The 18,667-nt window shown below is 45.6% G+C and overlaps 1 protein-coding gene and 1 long non-coding RNA gene across 2 annotated transcripts; both read left to right on the plus strand.

Moving 5' to 3' along the window:
- Nucleotides 1-1,549: 1,549 nt before the first annotated feature.
- LOC124272899 lies at nucleotides 1,550-3,752 on the plus strand. The gene is made up of 3 exons (XR_006897474.1): nucleotides 1,550-1,605; nucleotides 2,109-2,110; nucleotides 3,055-3,752. It is a non-coding gene; the product is annotated as an uncharacterized LOC124272899 (long non-coding RNA).
- A 2,638-nt stretch (nucleotides 3,753-6,390) lies between these two features.
- Nucleotides 6,391-18,348, plus strand: LOC124272873 (isoaspartyl peptidase/L-asparaginase-like). The gene is given in 8 exon segments (XM_046708091.1): nucleotides 6,391-6,544; nucleotides 6,915-7,210; nucleotides 11,418-11,521; nucleotides 11,523-11,561; nucleotides 12,219-12,379; nucleotides 12,543-12,677; nucleotides 16,933-16,960; nucleotides 17,851-18,348. Coding segments are annotated over 7 exon segments (957 nt in total). The 5' UTR covers nucleotides 6,391-6,544; nucleotides 6,915-7,011; the 3' UTR covers nucleotides 18,142-18,348.
- The last annotated feature ends 319 nt before the right edge of the window (nucleotides 18,349-18,667 follow it).

Below are 18,667 nucleotides of genomic sequence, written 5' to 3' on the forward strand. Positions count from 1 at the left end.
TTACACACAGAGCAACAAAACAGAAACACCAGCACATGTCCTACTACACTGCATACTCTACCACAACACGAAATGGTGTGGTCCTGAGTTCACTTGACACTAACAAACACCTAAAACTACATACACTCACAAGTCCACTGAATAACAGCCAAATCTTCAAAGCCTTTTATAACCCACTATAACCCAACAATATCAATCTGAAAAGTCAAACCAACACATTCTTCCGCTTCTTTCAAATTTCCAAATTCAAAATTCATTCACAAAATGTACGTATGTAACCTTAATGTCCTCTCATTGTACCATATCCTTCGATCAAACACTACATGGTCTGGCGGGCCCGTGTGCGAAATACACATCATGTCGGAAAGCGCACGTTAAATCTCACAATCCTAATCATCGTGTCATCGTGACAGGAACTGTTATTGGACGACAACGCCAGGGTGGACTAGGTTGTGTGTTCCTAGACTGTCAGATTCATAGAGATGAATTTCAAGACGTTAAACTTGGCGCGTTTATTTATTCGTCAATATTCCAGCAAGGTGGGCGTGGCATGGTGAACGCCCCACGTTATAGGATCACTCTGATCCACAGTCAGCCAAACAATCGGGACTCCTCATTGTTAGTCGCCGTTATTTTACAATACGTATAGTGTACGGGTAATCTACACTGAGGCGGAGTTTCATGTCCTAAATATGTATCTGTTACATAAACATTGACTTGTTGAGATAATTACTTTAGGTGTGGATCGATGTTCATGCTGTTAATCACTTGATTGTCTGGTCCAGACGCTATTATTTACAGACCGCCGCCATATAGCTGAAACATTGCTGAGGGCCGCGTAAAACTAAACTCACTCACTCACTCCAGGTATATACATTTGTCATGGAAACTGTCGGTAAGAAGTGAGTAACTGGTCCTTATGTGTCCACAAACGAAAGCCGCATCTTAGTGGTGTTTAAACAATCGAGTCTCATAACCCATTCTCACCGATGGGGTATGACGACAGACAACCAGCCAGGCCAAACATGGTAACCAACCAGTCCTCTTGAAGTCGCTCTGGTGATTGGCATGGGAATCCTGACGGTACGTTTTCGTTACAAACCATCCTTCGAACTCAGTTTTATTGGGATATATAGACTGATTTACCATGTCTACTTTGATGTCATTTTTATTTTATTGATTTACAGGTTAAGCGTTCGATAGTTCAATATTCACAGAACTTTCTTGCGAAGCATCGCAACATGATTTATTTCTGGTTTAATCCCCCCGCCTTCCCTCAGTCAGCACACAGCAATGAACAACCAGCCAAGGGCGGATAACTCCCACAGAGATACCATGCAAGCTGTTCAAAATGGCGATCCCTCACCAAACAAGTGTTTTGTGCCTCATTGCATTTGCCACAGGTGTGTTTGTGGGATACAAACTAAAGACTGTTCGTGTGAAATACTTACAGAATAAAAGGGACAGGCTGCTTAACAAACTGCAGGCGACACAGAGTGAACTGAGAGCGGCAACCTCGTCCTGAGCTGTTCACGAAAGGACTGAAGTCAGTGATCGACAAACGAAGTGTACAACCCAGTTCAGTTTCAACAGAGACCATATATTGTTATGTGTGGTGTCTGTTTTCAGCAACAACAGTCTAGCAGATACAGGTGTTAGATACAGATAATCCAAATAAAATCTTGGACCCTATTGTACGTTCATGTGTCCTGTGGTGCGTGTTCACCTATGTGACTTGACAGATGAATTTATAAATTAAGCAACAACATTCCCTAAATTAAGAATATAGATCTAGAGGCCTGTCATGTTTTCTTGGAGATACTCTCAAAACCTGTCTGAAAAATTCAACAAATAATCCCTGGAGGATGAATTATATTTATTTCCGCAACATGGCGTGTTGCGTCACAAGGCCAGGGAAGTGAAGGTTGTGCGACAATATGCTGAATTATATTTGGGTTCAAAGTGAAGGTTGAAAGGGACATGTATGTCACACCCACAGCGGACCCGTGTGAGTGGTGCATTAGGCATCCGAAAACTCATAAAACGAGGATATATGTAACATTAAGTAATATGGATATTTTGACACAATATATGCCTATTCCTGCAAGTTGTGACACTGAGACCGGACTGTTTAGATGAATAACCTGTTTACAAATTATGGTAGATATGTATGTCGGGAGAAGAACTTGATTGAATGTATTTTAACCCCTGCTGCATTAACTGCACGCCTTATGTTTACACTGTCGCCAAAGTCATGGTATAATTTCCAATATACGATACAAAAATAGTGCTGGATCTGTAAGGTCCGATGTATACGATGATAACTTAATGGTACCATGTTCAGACTGTTTGAATATTTTATTTTTACGTGTGGAAATGTTTTTGCCTTTAAATATGATAAACCCGTTTTGAAATGTTCATTATCTAGAATGGCTTTATAGTTTCGTAAATGCATCGTTTTCATTCATTGTTTGATAGAGAGATAGAAGAGCCTGTTAGGGACCGTTCAAAATTTATGGCTGGGAGGGTGGGGGGTGATGATTTTTTATGAAGAAGCATGTACAATGTGAATGACACACACACCCTAAAATTTATGCACAAAGTTACCCCCAAATTTTTAAGCATATTTTTTAATAAATCCACGTACAAAATTGCTGAACACCCACCCCCACACCCCAGTACATGTGACATGTGTATACATGTATACACCACACCACCCCACCCCCGCCATAAATCACGAACGGTCCCTCAGTGAAATCCAAACTATTGCACGCAGTATTTATCAGCTTTGCACCAGCCAAGGGCGGATAACTCACATGTACGCAGTTACCATGCAAGCTGTTCAAAATGGCGATCCTTCAACAGGCAACTATTTTGTGCTTCATTGCATTTGCCGCTGGTGTGTTTGTTGGATACAAACTAAAGACTGTCCGTATGCAATACTTCCACAATAGACGGGACAGGCTGTTGTACAAACTGCAGGCGACATTAGACTGAACCGAAACCTGTTCACGAGTCCGGGCTGAAGAGAAAATCGATCAAGGAAGTGAACAGTTGGTGTAGTGTCTGGTTTCAGCAGCAACAGTCTGGGTTACAGATACATGTGTTAGATACAGATAATCCAGATTAAACCATGGACCCTCTTGTATGTAATAGTGAGGTTCATGTGTCGTGTGGTGTGAGACGAACGTGTTCACCTGGGTGACTTGACAGATGAATAAACAATCAGCAACAATATCCCCCTCATGCAAGAATACTGTATAGATCTAGAAGCTCGTCGTGTTTTCTGGGAGATCCTTTCAAAACCTATGTCTGAAGTAATCAACAAGGAAGGAATTTATTGCGTCTCCCTGGAGGATGAATATGTTTAATGGACTTCCAGAGAACTTGCCAGAACGCAATATCGACACAGTTCTTTATCGTCAGTGTATGTTTTCGAACGGCAGTGTTCACTTGAACACTAAAACGTGGTGTGTTGCGTAGTACAGACATTGTAAAGACTCAGATGATAGCTTGGGGTTGAGATGAACTTGTCTTTTATGAGTTAGTGAGATGTTTTACAGTTGTTAATGTGATGCCCCAAAAGCAAGGGGTGAAAGGGACATGTATGCTTGATGTCGAGATTATAGAAGGATAGACTCTGTTAGTGTAATTCAGTGCGTGGTGTCGACATGAATATTTGAATTTTCCATTGGAAAATGTACGTGCCTTGAAAAACAATAAACCCATTTTGGAAGAGCTTTATGTATGGATAATGCATTATGGTTTTCATTGCTTGATGTCAAGATGACAGAGGGATAAACACCTTTAATAAACGCAACTAGTCCAGAGGTAATTTCGGACTAGTGATTTGTGTAAATAGTGAAAATTTGGTAGCAATAAAGCAGGTCCTCTGAATTTTCACTAGTCTAAAACTAATTTCTGTGTCTAACTATATGGTGCAACAGAGAATGTTGGACCATTCACTCCCAGTGCAAGGGAGACTCCATTTGGAGACCGACCACACGAGAGGCCCAAGGAAATGAAATTACCAAGTTTTGTATCAGATCATCCGGCGTGTTCCACATCTCAACAGGAATCGCAAGCCAACTATTTAATCGGTATTAGAGATCAAAGTATGCAAATGAAAGCCTTAACATAAGCTACCTAAACTGGTATTATTTAACATTAACAGCCTGATGTGTACAGTTAGTTAGGTGGCAAATATCAAATATATAAATACGTCAGAAATCTTTGACTCGCTTCACTGGACATTCCTGCCTCTGCGTAAAAATTAAATTTACTTAAACGCGTTCAACTGTGCTCTTCTGGTAACGACGGATGTCACGAAGAGCTACGGTACCGGGCCTGTATCTGTGAGGTTTCTTTACACCTCCGGTAGCCGGGGCGCTCTTACGAGCAGCCTTGGTGGTCAGTTGTTTACGGGGAGCCTTTCCTCCGGTTGATTACAAAATTAATATGATATCATATGAACATACGACGTAAGAATTACATTCTAGAGAATATAAGGTATAGAGGAGAAATTTCTCTTCAGAAAGGCTAATGAGTGTGAGAGTGAATTTAGTTTTACGCCGCTTTCAGCAATAATCCACCAATATCACGGCGGGGAAGAAAGGGTAATGATAAAACAGAGAACAGGAGTCAAACTGACAAGTGGTATGTGCAATGACTACTGTAACGTGGCGAACTGTGTGATTGTACTGCAATTCAAAAACATTGTTCATACTTCATTATTCCATGCACCTAATGTAGTACCAAGGAGTGGCATTGACTGGCTTTCACAGTCTGGCTTTGACTGTTAAACATATTCCAAAACGCGCCTCAGTTAACAAGTAGACGAGACATTTTAGACATTGGTGTGTTTCAACATCGGCCTGTTGTAGCTGATGGATAAAGGATTCGTCTGCGAATATTGTATGTATGCATACCTTCTATTCTTAAGCCAGTTAAAGATATTATACCTACCTATAAGTTACCAGCCTATTATACCGCTGTGGTATATAAATTGTCATAATTTTTCTCAGTTTACTTTCTGAAATGTACGCTTTTTCTTGGGACAACATATATCCCGTTAACACACTTTAATTTGGTTACATGTATATTACGTATGCTGTAAATGATACTACACAATGTCATATGGGTAGTTTCATTTCATTATTTATGTTACGATTCAATAGAACATGGTTACATTGTCTTTATAGTTGTCAGGAACATATTACTTTGTCGTGTATTTGGTGGTGTGGTTGTTACTATATTTACAGTTGGTTGGCTTGGTTGTTGTTTAACACCGCACTCAGCAATATTCCAGCTATATGGCGGCGGTCTGTAAATAATTGAGTCTGGACCAGACAATCCAGTGTTCAACATCACGAGCATCGTTCTACGCAATTGGGATACGATGACATGTGTCAGCCAATACAGCGAGCCTGCCCACCCGATCCACGACAAGCATGGGTTACTGAAGATCAATTCTAACCCAAATCTCCACGGGTTTGCTATATATACAGTGGCGGTGGGGATGCCCCTCCTTTACACGATATCCGGATACAACGTTTTGAGACTAGTTGTCAGAGCTTTCGCACGTCACGTTGAAAACCCGAGTTCGAATTCGTACATGGGTACAATGTGTGATACCCATTTCTATGACATTGCTGGAATATTGCTAAAAGCGGCGTAAAACCCGACTCGCTCACTGACTCACAAGAGGTCTAAACGTAATCGAAAACGCCGTCGCCACTTCAAAAAGAATACTGAGTCGATCCATCCTGCCATGAACATGTCTAGCATGTTGTACGCATCTCATACGTTGTACACCTATGTACAACTACGGGTCTAGAGTATTCACAAACAAATATGAGCATTTCTTTGAGAGGCATTTTACAAGTTGTATAGGTGAAGGAAACCCAAGTTCTATGGATAGTCGAGTTCTTTATTGCAATTGGTACGACGTTTCGGTGTAGGTACTAACACCGTTATCAAGCAAGTGATACAAAGAGTTGAAAACAAGGAGAATATATACACAGCTTCATAGTGAGTATATAGAATTGACAAGGTTGATCTACACCTCATGAGCATGTATAACTAGATACAAATATACATGGACATATGTGGAGTAACATTTAGTCTCTGAAAACATAAAATTTTGATAGAAACAAATAACTATTTAAATTGGAAATGAGCACCGGTGAATTGGGAAATTCAGTGAAGACAATCTACTAAAAGTAGAGCTTCTTCACATAGAGCTTTCCATTACAGACAGGGCGTGGCGGAATGGAAAACAGTGTAGTCTGGGGACTGTGAGACGGACTGTAAAGGTGATATGCGGCCTATGCCATTAAGAGTGAACATCGATGAAAACAGATTGGGACAACCTGACATGGGTCAAAGTACACCCAAATACATAGGCTATCTGCTGTGAGGTTGAACAACTAGGTCAAACGCGGCAGCAGTATTCCCCAGGAAAAGACCTGCGTAACCCTGACATTGTTGGAGTGGAAAGCCCTGCGTAACCCTGACATTGTTGGACTGTATCCTCTAACAGCAGGTGAGTGGAGGGGTGTGTGGTGAATATGGTACTTCGGGAAGACTGCTAGAATTACCTTACTGACCTACTGTAGAGATGGTCTGTATGTCGATATTACCAGAGCCACGTGTTGTATAAAAATATCGAGCATATTGTCGAAATATTTGGACAGTGAGCTCTCAAAGAGGGTAAAAGTCTCCCCCACAAGAATACTTACAACCGTTCACAGTGATATTAACCTAACGTACTGTATATTTCGTACTTGTTTTGTAGCTTTGCATATTGTTGTATTTGCAATTATGTCAATTTAAATATTGTTACATAATCTCCACGGATGACTTGGGTTATTCATTGGGTCATTTGCGTTAAATTACCTTTCATTAAATTCTAGATATAACGCCTGCATGTGGCGTATTGTGGCAGTCTGATTTACGCTTCTGCCTCAACTCCGAGACGCTACCCCTACCCTCACCTCCGCTCCCCCAAGTATGAGCGTTGCCAAGTTGCCCGCAATAGCTATCCACGGAGGGGCATGGGGTATCCCAGAAAACCTGGCCGGGCCCAGCGTGGACGGGGTGCAGCGTGCAGCCCGGGCTGGGCACGACGTCCTCGCCGAGGGAGGGTCCGCCCTGGACGCCGTGGTGGCAGCTATCTGCGTCATGGAGGATGACCCGGCCTTTGACGCAGGTTAGAGTGAGTGAGTGAGCAAGTATTGCTTAACGCCGCATCTAAGACTTCGTGGCTATGACGCAGGTTAGAAGACACAAGCTTCATTTCATAATTCATTCAACACCAGTATGTCGGCAGTGCTAAATTAGTGTATAGTTTGTACCCATTGCCTTGTCGGTTACCTAGTGGTTAGGCACGCTGGGATTACGTCATCTGTATGGATACAAACACCTGGGCACCGTAGTAATACACGCTGGAGCTCATACACAGGACACCGTAGTAATACACGCTGGAGCTCATACACATGGCACCATAGTAATACACGCTGGAGATCATACACTGGACACCGTAGCAATACACACTGGAGTTCATACACTGGACACCGTAGTAATACACGCTGGAGCTCATACACAGGGCACCATAGTAATACACGCTGGAGATCATACACTGGACACCGTAGTAATACACGCTGGAGTTCATACACAGGACGCCGTAGTAATACACGCTGGAGTTCATACACTGGACACCGTAGTAATACACGCTGGAGCTCATACACTGGACACCGTAGTAATACACGCTGGAGTTCATACACAGGACGCCGTAGTAATACACGCTGGAGTTCATACACAGGACACCGTAGTAATACACGCTGGATTTCATACACAGGGCACCATAGTAATACACGCTGGAGCTCATACACTGGACACCGTAGTAATACACGCTGGAGCTCATACACTGGACACCGTAGTAATACACGCTGGAGTTCATACACTGGACACCGTAGTAATACACGCTCGAGCTCATACACAGGACACCGTAGTAATACACGCTGGAGCTCATACACTGGACACCGTAGTAATACACGCTCGAGCTCATACACTGGACACCGTAGTAATACACGCTCGAGCTCATACACTGGACACCGTAGTAATACACGCTGGAGCTCATACACAGGACGCCGTAGTAATACACGCTCGAGCTCATACACAGGACACCGTAGTAATACACGCTGGAGTTCATACACAGGACACCGTAGTAATACACGCTGGAGCTCATACACTGGACACCGTAGTAATACACGCTCGAGCTCATACACTGGACACCGTAGTAATACACGCTGGAGCTCATACACTGACACCGTAGTAATACACGCTCGAGCTCATACACTGGACACCGTAGTAATACACGCTGGAGTTCTCATACACAGGACACCGTAGTAATACACGCTGGAGCTCATACACTGGACACCGTAGTAATACACGCTGGAGTTCATACACAGGACACCGTAGTAATACACGCTGGAGCTCATACACTGGACACCGTAGTAATACACGCTCGAGCTCATACACAGGACACCGTAGTAATACACGCTGGAGTTCATACACAGGACACCGTAGTAATACACGCTCGAGCTCATACACTGGACACCGTAGTAATACACGCTCGAGCTCATACACTGGACACCGTAGTAATACACGCTCGAGTTCATACACTGGACGCCGTAGTAATTTCATCATACATGGCACCATAGTAATACACGCTGGAGCTCATACACTGGACACCGTAGTAATACACGCCCGAGCTCATACACAGGACGCCGTAGTAATACACGCTCGAGCTCATACACAGGACACCGTAGTAATACACGCTGGAGTTCATACACAGGACACCGTAGTAATACACGCTCGAGCTCATACACTGGACACCGTAGTAATACACGCTCGAGCTCATACACTGGACACCGTAGTAATACACGCTGGATTTCATACACATGGCACCATAGTAATACACGCTCGAGCTCATACACTGGACACCGTAGCAATACACGCTGGAGATCATACACTGGACACCGTAGTAATACACGCTGGAGTTCATACACTGGACACCGTAGTAATACACGCTGGAACTCATACACAGGACACCGTAGTAATACACGCTGGGTTCATACACTGGACACCGTAGTAATATGGAACTCATACACAGGACACCGTAGTAATACACGCTGGAGTTCATACACTGGACATCGTAGTAATACACGCTGGAGTTCATACACAGGACACCGTAGTAATACACGCTGGAGATCATACACTGGACACCGTAGCAATACACACTGGAGTTCATACACTGGACACCGTAGTAATACACGCTGGAGTTCATACACTGGACATCGTAGTAATACACGCTGGAGTTCATACACTGGACACCGTAGTAATACACGCTCGAGCTCATACACTGGACACCGTAGTAATACACGCTGGAGTTCATACACAGTTCACTGTAGTAATACACGAAGTATTCATTTGTTTGAGCCTATATATTCTATAGTTTACACTTATAGCCATAACTAAGAACACATCTTTTTTCGAGTAGGTTTGGTTTCAAGAGGATAGCTCTCACATCGTTTTGTCTTGCTTTTTGGAGGATTATGCGAATATCTGAAACTAGCCAAACGGCAATTGTTTACTTTTTCACTTTAAAATTATACTCCTCACAAAAAATTAAGCAACAAGTGTATTTTTGGTCAGTACATATGCCTTTACTCATGATCATTACAACTGAATCAAACATAACAAAGATAAAGCATATCCACACACTTTTCCAACAAAGAAATCAAAATTCATTGAACAATAACTGACTTGCAAATCATCAAAAACAGTGTCACTGAAAAAGCCGTGCAAAATGTGTTGCATCAGGGTATGAAAATGTCTGAAAACACTTTTACTGTCAGTTTTGAGCACTGATCCAAAGTTTAATAACGTGTATGGCCACCATTGACCTGAATACACGCTTCAAGACGTCTAGGCATTGACCAGATGAGTCTGTCTAGAGTCTGTTGTGGAATGTTCTGCCATTCTCTCCGCAATGCCTGTTCAAGCTGATCCAGAGTCTGAGGACGAACGTGGAGGCCGTACACACGCCTTCCGAGGATGTCCCAAGCATGTTCAATAGGATTCAGGTCAGGAGACCTTGCAGGCCAGTCCATATGGGTGATGTTGGTGGTCTGAAGAACATCAGTGACAACTCTTGCTCGATGTGGACGGGCATTGTCATCCATGAAGATGAAGTTAGGACCTGCTTGCTGAGCCCACGGAATGATCACAGGTGTGACAATTTCGTCTCGGTACCTCACACCTGTCATGGTACCTCGTCTGATGACCACAAGATCAGTTCGTCGTCCAACTTGGATTCCTGCCCAGATCATCAAACTCCCACCTCCATACTGATCATGTTCAGCAATCGTACAGTTGGCGTATCGTTCGTTACGGTTTCTCCACACACGAGCCCTACCATCATTGAAGTCCAGACAGAATCTTGACTCATCTGTGAAGAGAACATTACGCCAGCGATTGACTCTCCAGTTACGTCGTTGGTTAGCCCAATTCAGTCTCTGTTGACGATGGTGTGCAGGCAGTGGGATACGTTGCACTGGTCTTCGGGACCTGAGACCTTCAGCATGGAGTCTGTTCCTCACTGTCTGTGTGGAGATTCTGTTCCCAGCAACTCTCTGGAGGTCATTCTGGAGAGATCTGGCTGTGGTGAACCTGTTCCGCCGGGCTAGGGTGGCCAAGTATCGGTCCTCTCTGGGAGTTGTCACCCTTGGACGACCTGAGCGTGGTCTCTCAGTCATCAATCCGGTCTGTTGGTGACGAGTGATCGCTCTGGAGATGACGCTTCGATGAACATTGAAATGGTTGGCAACAGCACTCTGGGTCTGACCCCTGCACCATTCCAACAATTTGAGCAACTTCAATTGGTGTCAAGTGACGCCTAGCCATTTCTCAAATGTTACTGTCAACAATTTGTCGTTGCTGGCAGTTTTAACGCAATCAGAACGCATGTGCGACGTGTATAGCACATGTTTTCCATGCATTTTGCATGTGAGTTTTGAGGGTGGTTGCGTTCAGGCGGTGCTAACAATGTTATCAGAAAAACAATATGGGAAATGCTTTAAGTTCATCAATCGTAAAGGGTTCTCCTGCATGGCTTATATGCCAAGTAATAACTTCATATACCCATGAAGAAAATATGTGGAAAAAAATACTTGTTGCTTAACTTTTTGTGAGGAGTATATTTAGACAGCCTCTTAAGAAAACGTCATATTTAAGTTCCAAAGTGTGCAAATGAGGAGACGTTATACTGTGTCTCAATTCATGTCCAGATTTGTATTGCCCGCATCGCTATTTACTGTTGTTGTCTTTGCTCGTTAACTGTCTTGAACCAACAGGCACGGGGTCGGTGCTGACGCTGGACGGCGAGGTTGAGATGGATGCTGTCGTGATGGAAGGGCGTAACCTGAGGGCAGGGGGTGTCGCCTGTGTCCAGAACATCAAAAAACCCGTGCATCCTGGCCAGAGAGGTGCTCGAGAAGGTCGGTTAGTTGAGTTGTTAAACCACTCGATTTTCCAGTGCATCTCTATCATGATGAATATATTGTGATATGCTACACTGGATAATCGAGGGTACTGGAGTTTTTACTGACACAGGCTGTCGCTGCTTTTGTTTCATGGTGATAAATGTAATATTTCGCCATGAAACCATCTAACTTCCAGCTGGGTTTATGCCTGCACTATTTGGCTCCACGTGTGTTAGTGTAATGAGCTCAAGAAAACCTTAATGCCAACCATCAACATAGCGCCATAATTTATTACTGTATGACGACCCATATGACCACGCTGCCAAGACTGTGTTCACCTGAAGGCAGATCTTGTGTTGTGCCGTGTGACCATGTTGACAGTTCTGTGGTCACCCAGGGATACTCTACAACATTTCTATAGTCTCCCTGGGTCACCTAACACAGAGCACGTGTTGTTGTGGCATGTGGCCATGTTGACAGTTCTGTTGACAGTTTTGTGTTCACCTGAGACAGAGCACGCATTGTCGTGCCATGTGACAATGTTGACAGTTTTGTGTTTACCGGAAGACAGTTCTTCTGTCGTGCCATGTGGCAATGTTGACAGTTCTGTGTTCACCTGAAGGCAGAGCACGTGCCATGTGACCATGTTGACAGTTCTGTGTTCACCTGCAGACAGAGCATGTTCTGCTGGTTGGCCCAGGAGCCAACAAGTTCGCTGACGAGTGCGGCATTCCGACGGTGCAAGCTGACTCGTTGATCACAGACACTGCCAGAGCTGAGCTGGAACACTTCAAGAAGTACAAAACAACCATCAATGTCCTCTTTAACAATAGGTGAGGAATTGTCACATATCTCATTCCGTCAGACAGTGCTTGTAAGGTAACGTTCCCGTATTCAAATCGTCAAAGTGAACTTATACTTGTATTTACTTTAGAGTGTGTCACAAATGGTGTGCGTTATTGCTGTTAAATTGCATCCTAGTGTTTTGTGTGACAGAAACGTCCCCCAGGGCCACGACACAGTGGGGGCAGTGGCAGTGGACAAGACTGGCTGTGTAGCGTTCTGCACCTCTACTGGGGGCATCACGGCCAAGAGACCCGGTAGAGTTGGGGACACGTCTATAGTAGGTGAGTGAGAGTCCAGGCAGGGTGGGGGACACGTCTATAGTAGGTGAGTGAGAGTCCAGACATGTGGGGGACATGTCTATAGTAGGTGAGAGAGTCCAGGCAGGGTGGGGGACATGTCTATAGTAGATGAGTGAGAGTCCAGACATGTGGGGGACACGTCTATAGTAGGTGAGTGAGAGTCCAGGCAGGGTGGGGGACATGTCTATAGTAGGTGAGTGAGAGTCCAGACATGTGGGGGACACGTCTATAGTAGGTGAGTGAGAGTCCAGACATGTGGGGGACACGTCTATAGTAGGTGAGTGAGAGTCCAGACATGTGGGGGACACGTCTATAGTAGGTGAGTGAGAGTCCAGACATGTGGGGGACACGTCTATAGTAGGTGAGTGAGAGTCCAGGCAGGGTGGGGACACGTCTATAGTAGGTGAGTGAGAGTCCAGACATGTGGGGGACACGTCTATAGTAGGTGAGTGAGAGTCCAGACATGTGGGGGACACGTCTATAGTAGGTGAGTGAGAGTCCAGACATGTGGGGGACACGTCTATAGTAGGTGAGTGAGAGTCCAGACATGTGGGGGACACGTCTATAGTAGGTGAGTGAGAGTCCAGACATGTGGGGGACACGCCTATAGTAGGTGAGTGAGAGTCCAGGCAGGGTAGGGGACACGCCTATAGTAGGTGAGTGAGAGTCCAGACATGTGGGGGACACTTCTATAGTAGGTGAGTGAGAGTCCAGGCAGTGTGGGGGACACTTCTATAGTAGATGAGTGAGAGTCCAGACATGTGGGGGACACGTCTATAGTAGGTGAGTGAGAGTCCAGGTAGGGTGGGGGACACGCCTATAGTAGGTGAGTGAGAGTCCAGGTAGGGTGGGGGACACGCCTATAGTAGGTGAGTGAGAGTCCAGGTAGGGTGGGGGACACGTCTATAGTAGGTGAGTGAGAGTCCAGACATGTGGGGGACATGTCTATAGTAGGTGAGTGAGAGTCCAGACATGTGGGGGACACTTCTATAGTAGGTGAGTGAGAGTCCAGGCAGGGTGGGGGACATATCTATAGTAGGTGAGTGAGAGTCCAGACATGTGGGAGACATGTCTATAGTAGGTGAGAGAGTCCAGGCAGGGTGGGGGACATGTCTATAGTAGATGAGTGAGAGTCCAGACATGTGGGGGACACGTCTATAGTAGGTGAGTGAGAGTCCAGGCAGGTTGGGGGACACGTCTATAGTAGGTGAGTGAGAGTCCAGACATGTGGGGGACACGTCTATAGTAGGTGAGTGAGAGTCCAGACATGTGGAGGACACGTCTATAGTAGGTGAGTGAGAGTCCGGACATGTGGGGAGTCCAGACAGTGAGTGAGTCCAGACATGGGGGACACGTCTATAGTAGGTGAGTGAGAGTCCAGGCAGGGTGGGGGACACGTCTATAGTAGGTGAGTGAGAGTCCAGACATGTGGGGGACACGTCTATAGTAGGTGAGTGAGAGTCCAGGCAGGGTGGGGGACACGTCTATAGTAGGTGAGTGAGAGTCCGGACATGTGGGGGACACGTCTATAGTAGCTGAGTGAGAGTCCAGACATGTGGGGGACACGCCTATAGTAGGTGAGTGAGAGTCCAGACATGTGGGGGACACGTCTATAGTAGGTGAGTGAGAGTCCAGACATGTGGGGGACACTTCTATAGTAGGTGAGAGAGTCCAGGCAGTGTGTGGGACATGTCTATAGTAGTCGAGTGAGAGTCCAGACATGTGGGGGACACTTCTATAGTAAGTGAGAGAGTCCAGGCAGTGTGGGGGACATGTCTATAGTAGATGAGTGAGAGTCCAGACATGTGGGGGACACGTCTATAGTAGGTGAGTGAGAGTCCAGACATGTGGGGGACACTTCTATAGTAGGTGAGTGAGAGTCCAGGCAGGGTGGGGGACATGTCTATAGTAGATGAGTGAGAGTCCAGACATTTAGGGGACACGTCTATAGTAGGTGAGTGAGAGTCCAGGTAGGGTGGGGGACACGCCTATAGTAGGTGAGTGAGAGTCCAGGCAGGGTGGGGGACATGTCTATAGTAGATGAGTGAGAGTCCAGACATGTGGGGGACACGTCTATAGTAGGTGAGTGAGAGTCCAGGTAGGGTGGGGGACACGCCTATAGTAGGTGAGTGAGAGTCCAGGTAGGGTGGGGGACACGCCTATAGTAGGTGAGTGAGAGTCCAGGTAGGGTGGGGGACACGCCTATAGTAGGTGAGTGAGAGTCCAGGCAGGGTGGGGGACACGTCTATAGTAGGTGAGAGAGTCCAGGCAGTGTGGGGGACATGTCTATAGTAGGTGAGTGAGAGTCCAGGTAGGGTGGGGGACACGCCTATAGTAGGTGAGTGAGAGTCCAGGCAGGGTGGGGGACACGTCTATAGTAGGCGAGTGAGTATCCAGGCAGTGTGGGGAACACACCTGTTGATGATGAGTGAGGCGTCAGGTCAGAGAGTCCAGGCAGGGTGGGGAACACGTCCGTTGATGATGAGTGAGGCGTTAGGTCAGAGAGTCCAGGCAGGGTGAGGAACACGTACATGACATGTATGTGTCTAGCTACCTAGTGACGTACCATATGGACATGTATGTGTCTAGCTACCTAGTGACGTACCACGTGGACATGTATGTGTCTAGCCCCTAGTGACGTACCACGTGACATGTATGTGTCTAGCTACCTAGTGACGCACCACGTGGACATGTATGTGTCTAGTCTAGCTACGTAGTGTGTCTAGCCACCAGTACACATGTATGTATGTGTCTAGCTACCCAGTGACGTACCATGTGCACATGTATGTGTCTAGCTACCTAGTGACGAACCACGTGCACATGTATGTGTCTAGCTACCTAGTGACGTACCACGTGGACATGTATGTGTCTAGCTACCTAGTGACGTACCATGTGGACATGTATGTGTCTAGCTACCTAGTGACGTACCACGTGGACATGTATGTGTCTAGCTACCTAGTGACGTACCATGTGGACATGTATGTGTCTAGCTACCTAGTGACGTACCACGTGGACATGTATGTGTCTAGCTACCTAGTGACGTACCATGTGGACATGTATGTGTCTAGCTACCTAGTGACGTACCACGTGTACATGTATGTGTCTAGCTACCTAGTGACGTACCATGTGGACATGTATGTGTCTAGCTACCTAGTGACGTACCACGTGGACATGTATGTGTCTAGCTACCTAGTGACGTACCATGTGGTACATGTATGTGTCTAGCTACCTAGTGACGTACCACGTGGACATGTATGTGTCTAGCTACCTAGTGACGTACCATGTGGACATGTATGTGTCTAGCTACCTAGTGACGCACGTACCATGTGGCACATGTATGTGTCTAGCTACCTAGTGACGCGTACCATGTGGACATGTATGTGTCTAGCTACCTAGTGACGTACCGTGTGGACATGTACATGTGTCTATGTAGTGTCTAGCGCGTACATGTGACATGTATGTGTCTAGCTACCTAGTGACGTAGCTACATAGTGACGTACCATGTGTACATGTATGTGTCTAGCTACCTAGTGACGTACCATGTGGACATGTATGTGTCTAGCTACCTAGTGACGTACCAACGGACACATGTATGTGTCTAGCTACCTAGTGACGTACCATGTGGACATGTATGTGTCTAGCTACCTAGTGACGTACCATGTGGACATGTATGTGTCTAGCTACCTAGTGACGTACCATGTGGACATGTATGTGTCTAGCTACCTAGTGACGTACCATGTGTACATGTATATGTGTCTAGCTACCTAGTGACGCACCACGTGCACATGTATGTGTCTAGCTACCTAGTGACGTACCACCATGTGGACATGTATGTGTCTAGCTACCTAGTGAGTGGCACCACGTGGACATGTATGTGTCTAGCTACCTAGTGACGCACCACGTGGACATGTATGTGTCTAGCTACCTAGTGACGTACCATGTGGACATGTATGTGTCTAGCTACCTAGTGACGCAGCTTACCAGTGTGTACATGTATGTGTCTAGCTACCTAGTGTGACGTACCACGTGTACATGTATGTGTCTAGCTACCTAGTGACGTACCACGTGTACATGTATGTGTCTAGCTACCTAGTGACGTACCATGTGGACATGTATGTGTCTAGCTACCTAGTGACGTACCACGTGCACATGTATGTGTCTAGCTACCTAGTGACGCACCAGTGACATGTATGTGTCTAGCTACCTAGTGGCATGTACCATGTGGACATGTATGTGTCTAGCTACCTAGTGACGTACCATGTGGCACATGTATGTATCTAGCTACCTAGTGACTACCTAGTGACGTACCATGTGGACATGTATGTGTCTAGCTACCTAGTGACGTACCACGTGCACATGTATGTGTCTAGCTACCTAGTGACGTACCATGTGGACATGTATGTGTCTAGCTACCTAGTGACGTACCACGTGTACATGTATGTGTCTAGCTACCTAGTGACGTACCATGTGGACATGTATGTGTCTAGCTACCTAGTGACGTACCACGTGCACATGTATGTGTCTAGCTACCTAGTGACGTACCATGTGCACATGTATGTGTCTAGCTACCTAGTGACGTACCACGTGTACATGTATGTGTCTAGCTACCTAGTGACATACCACGTGTACATGTATGTGTCTAGCTACCTAGTGACGTACCATGTGGACATGTATGTGTCTAGCTACCTAGTGACGTACCACGTGGACATGTATGTGTCTAGCTACCTAGTGACGTACCACGTGGACATGTATGTGTCTAGCTACCTAGTGACGTACCATGTGGACATGTATGTGTCTAGCTACCTAGTGACGTACCACGTTGACATGTATGTGTCTAGCTACCTAGTGACGTACCATGTGGACATGTATGTGTCTAGCTACCTAGTGACGTACCACGTTGACATGTATGTGTCTAGCCCCCTAGTGACGTACCACGTGTACATGTATGTGTCTAGCTACCTAGTGACGTACCACGTGTACATGTATGTGTCTAGCCCCCTAGTGACGTACCACGTGTACATGTATGTGTCTAGCCCCCTAGTGACGTACCACGTTGACATCTATGTGTCTAGCCGACTAGTGAGGTACCACATGCACATGTATGTGTCTAGCTACGTAGTGACGTACCACGTGCACATGTTGACATGTGTCTATCGTAGGTGCCCTCACTGATACTCGAGCTTGACGTCGATGTCAACCCTCCACCCACAACCGCACGTCAACTCCCTATATACCCTCTCCCTTCAGGCGTCCCCTGCCAGGAAGCGGCTGACCGTGGCCTGGAGTATATGACTGAGCGAGTGGGCAGCGCTGGTGGTGTGGTGGTGGTCAGTTCCCAGGGTGACATCGGCTTCTCCTTCACCACAGACAGGATGGCGTGGGCGTGGGCAAGGGGAGGGGAGCTACACTATGGCTTGGATGCCGGACAGCACGTAGTTGCCAGTCTATAGACACTTGGTTTGGCTGTACTTACCTGTGTTTTCCAATTTATCCCACACTAAAATATATATGTATAATATTAAATATGTTAATTATTTTGTTATAATTCATCAATGGTGTGTTATATAAACTGTTGATTGATACGCATACGCATTAGATTGAATGAACTGGCCACAGGCTTCTTGTGCTCAACTCTAGTAAAGACATGACAAAGCTGATTATGGAAGTTTAGTCTTTATTTACAAGGAGTATACTATAAAGAAAGAGAGAGAGTCACTCTGTTTTACAGTTGAAAGATTCCCGACTCGAACCTTAACATAAATAGTTTTAAATGTCAGTAGTTGCCATGGATATTTTTGGGAAACAAAGTATGGCTACATTTTATGGCTCTTTTGTCTTCAACAAATATGTGTGAAATATGTGAATAGTGATGATTGGTGGTCATAATGGATTATGCAACTTAGAACTATTTTCCTGAAGGGGATTCCTTTATGTATGTTGTTCTTGAGACCTCTGAGTACATTTTATGTAATTTGT

The sequence above is a fragment of the Haliotis rubra genome, unplaced genomic scaffold (assembly GCF_003918875.1).
Source record: "Haliotis rubra isolate DU_JTF1 unplaced genomic scaffold, ASM391887v1 Scf174, whole genome shotgun sequence".
NCBI classification, from domain to species: Eukaryota; Metazoa; Mollusca; class Gastropoda; order Lepetellida; family Haliotidae; genus Haliotis; species Haliotis rubra.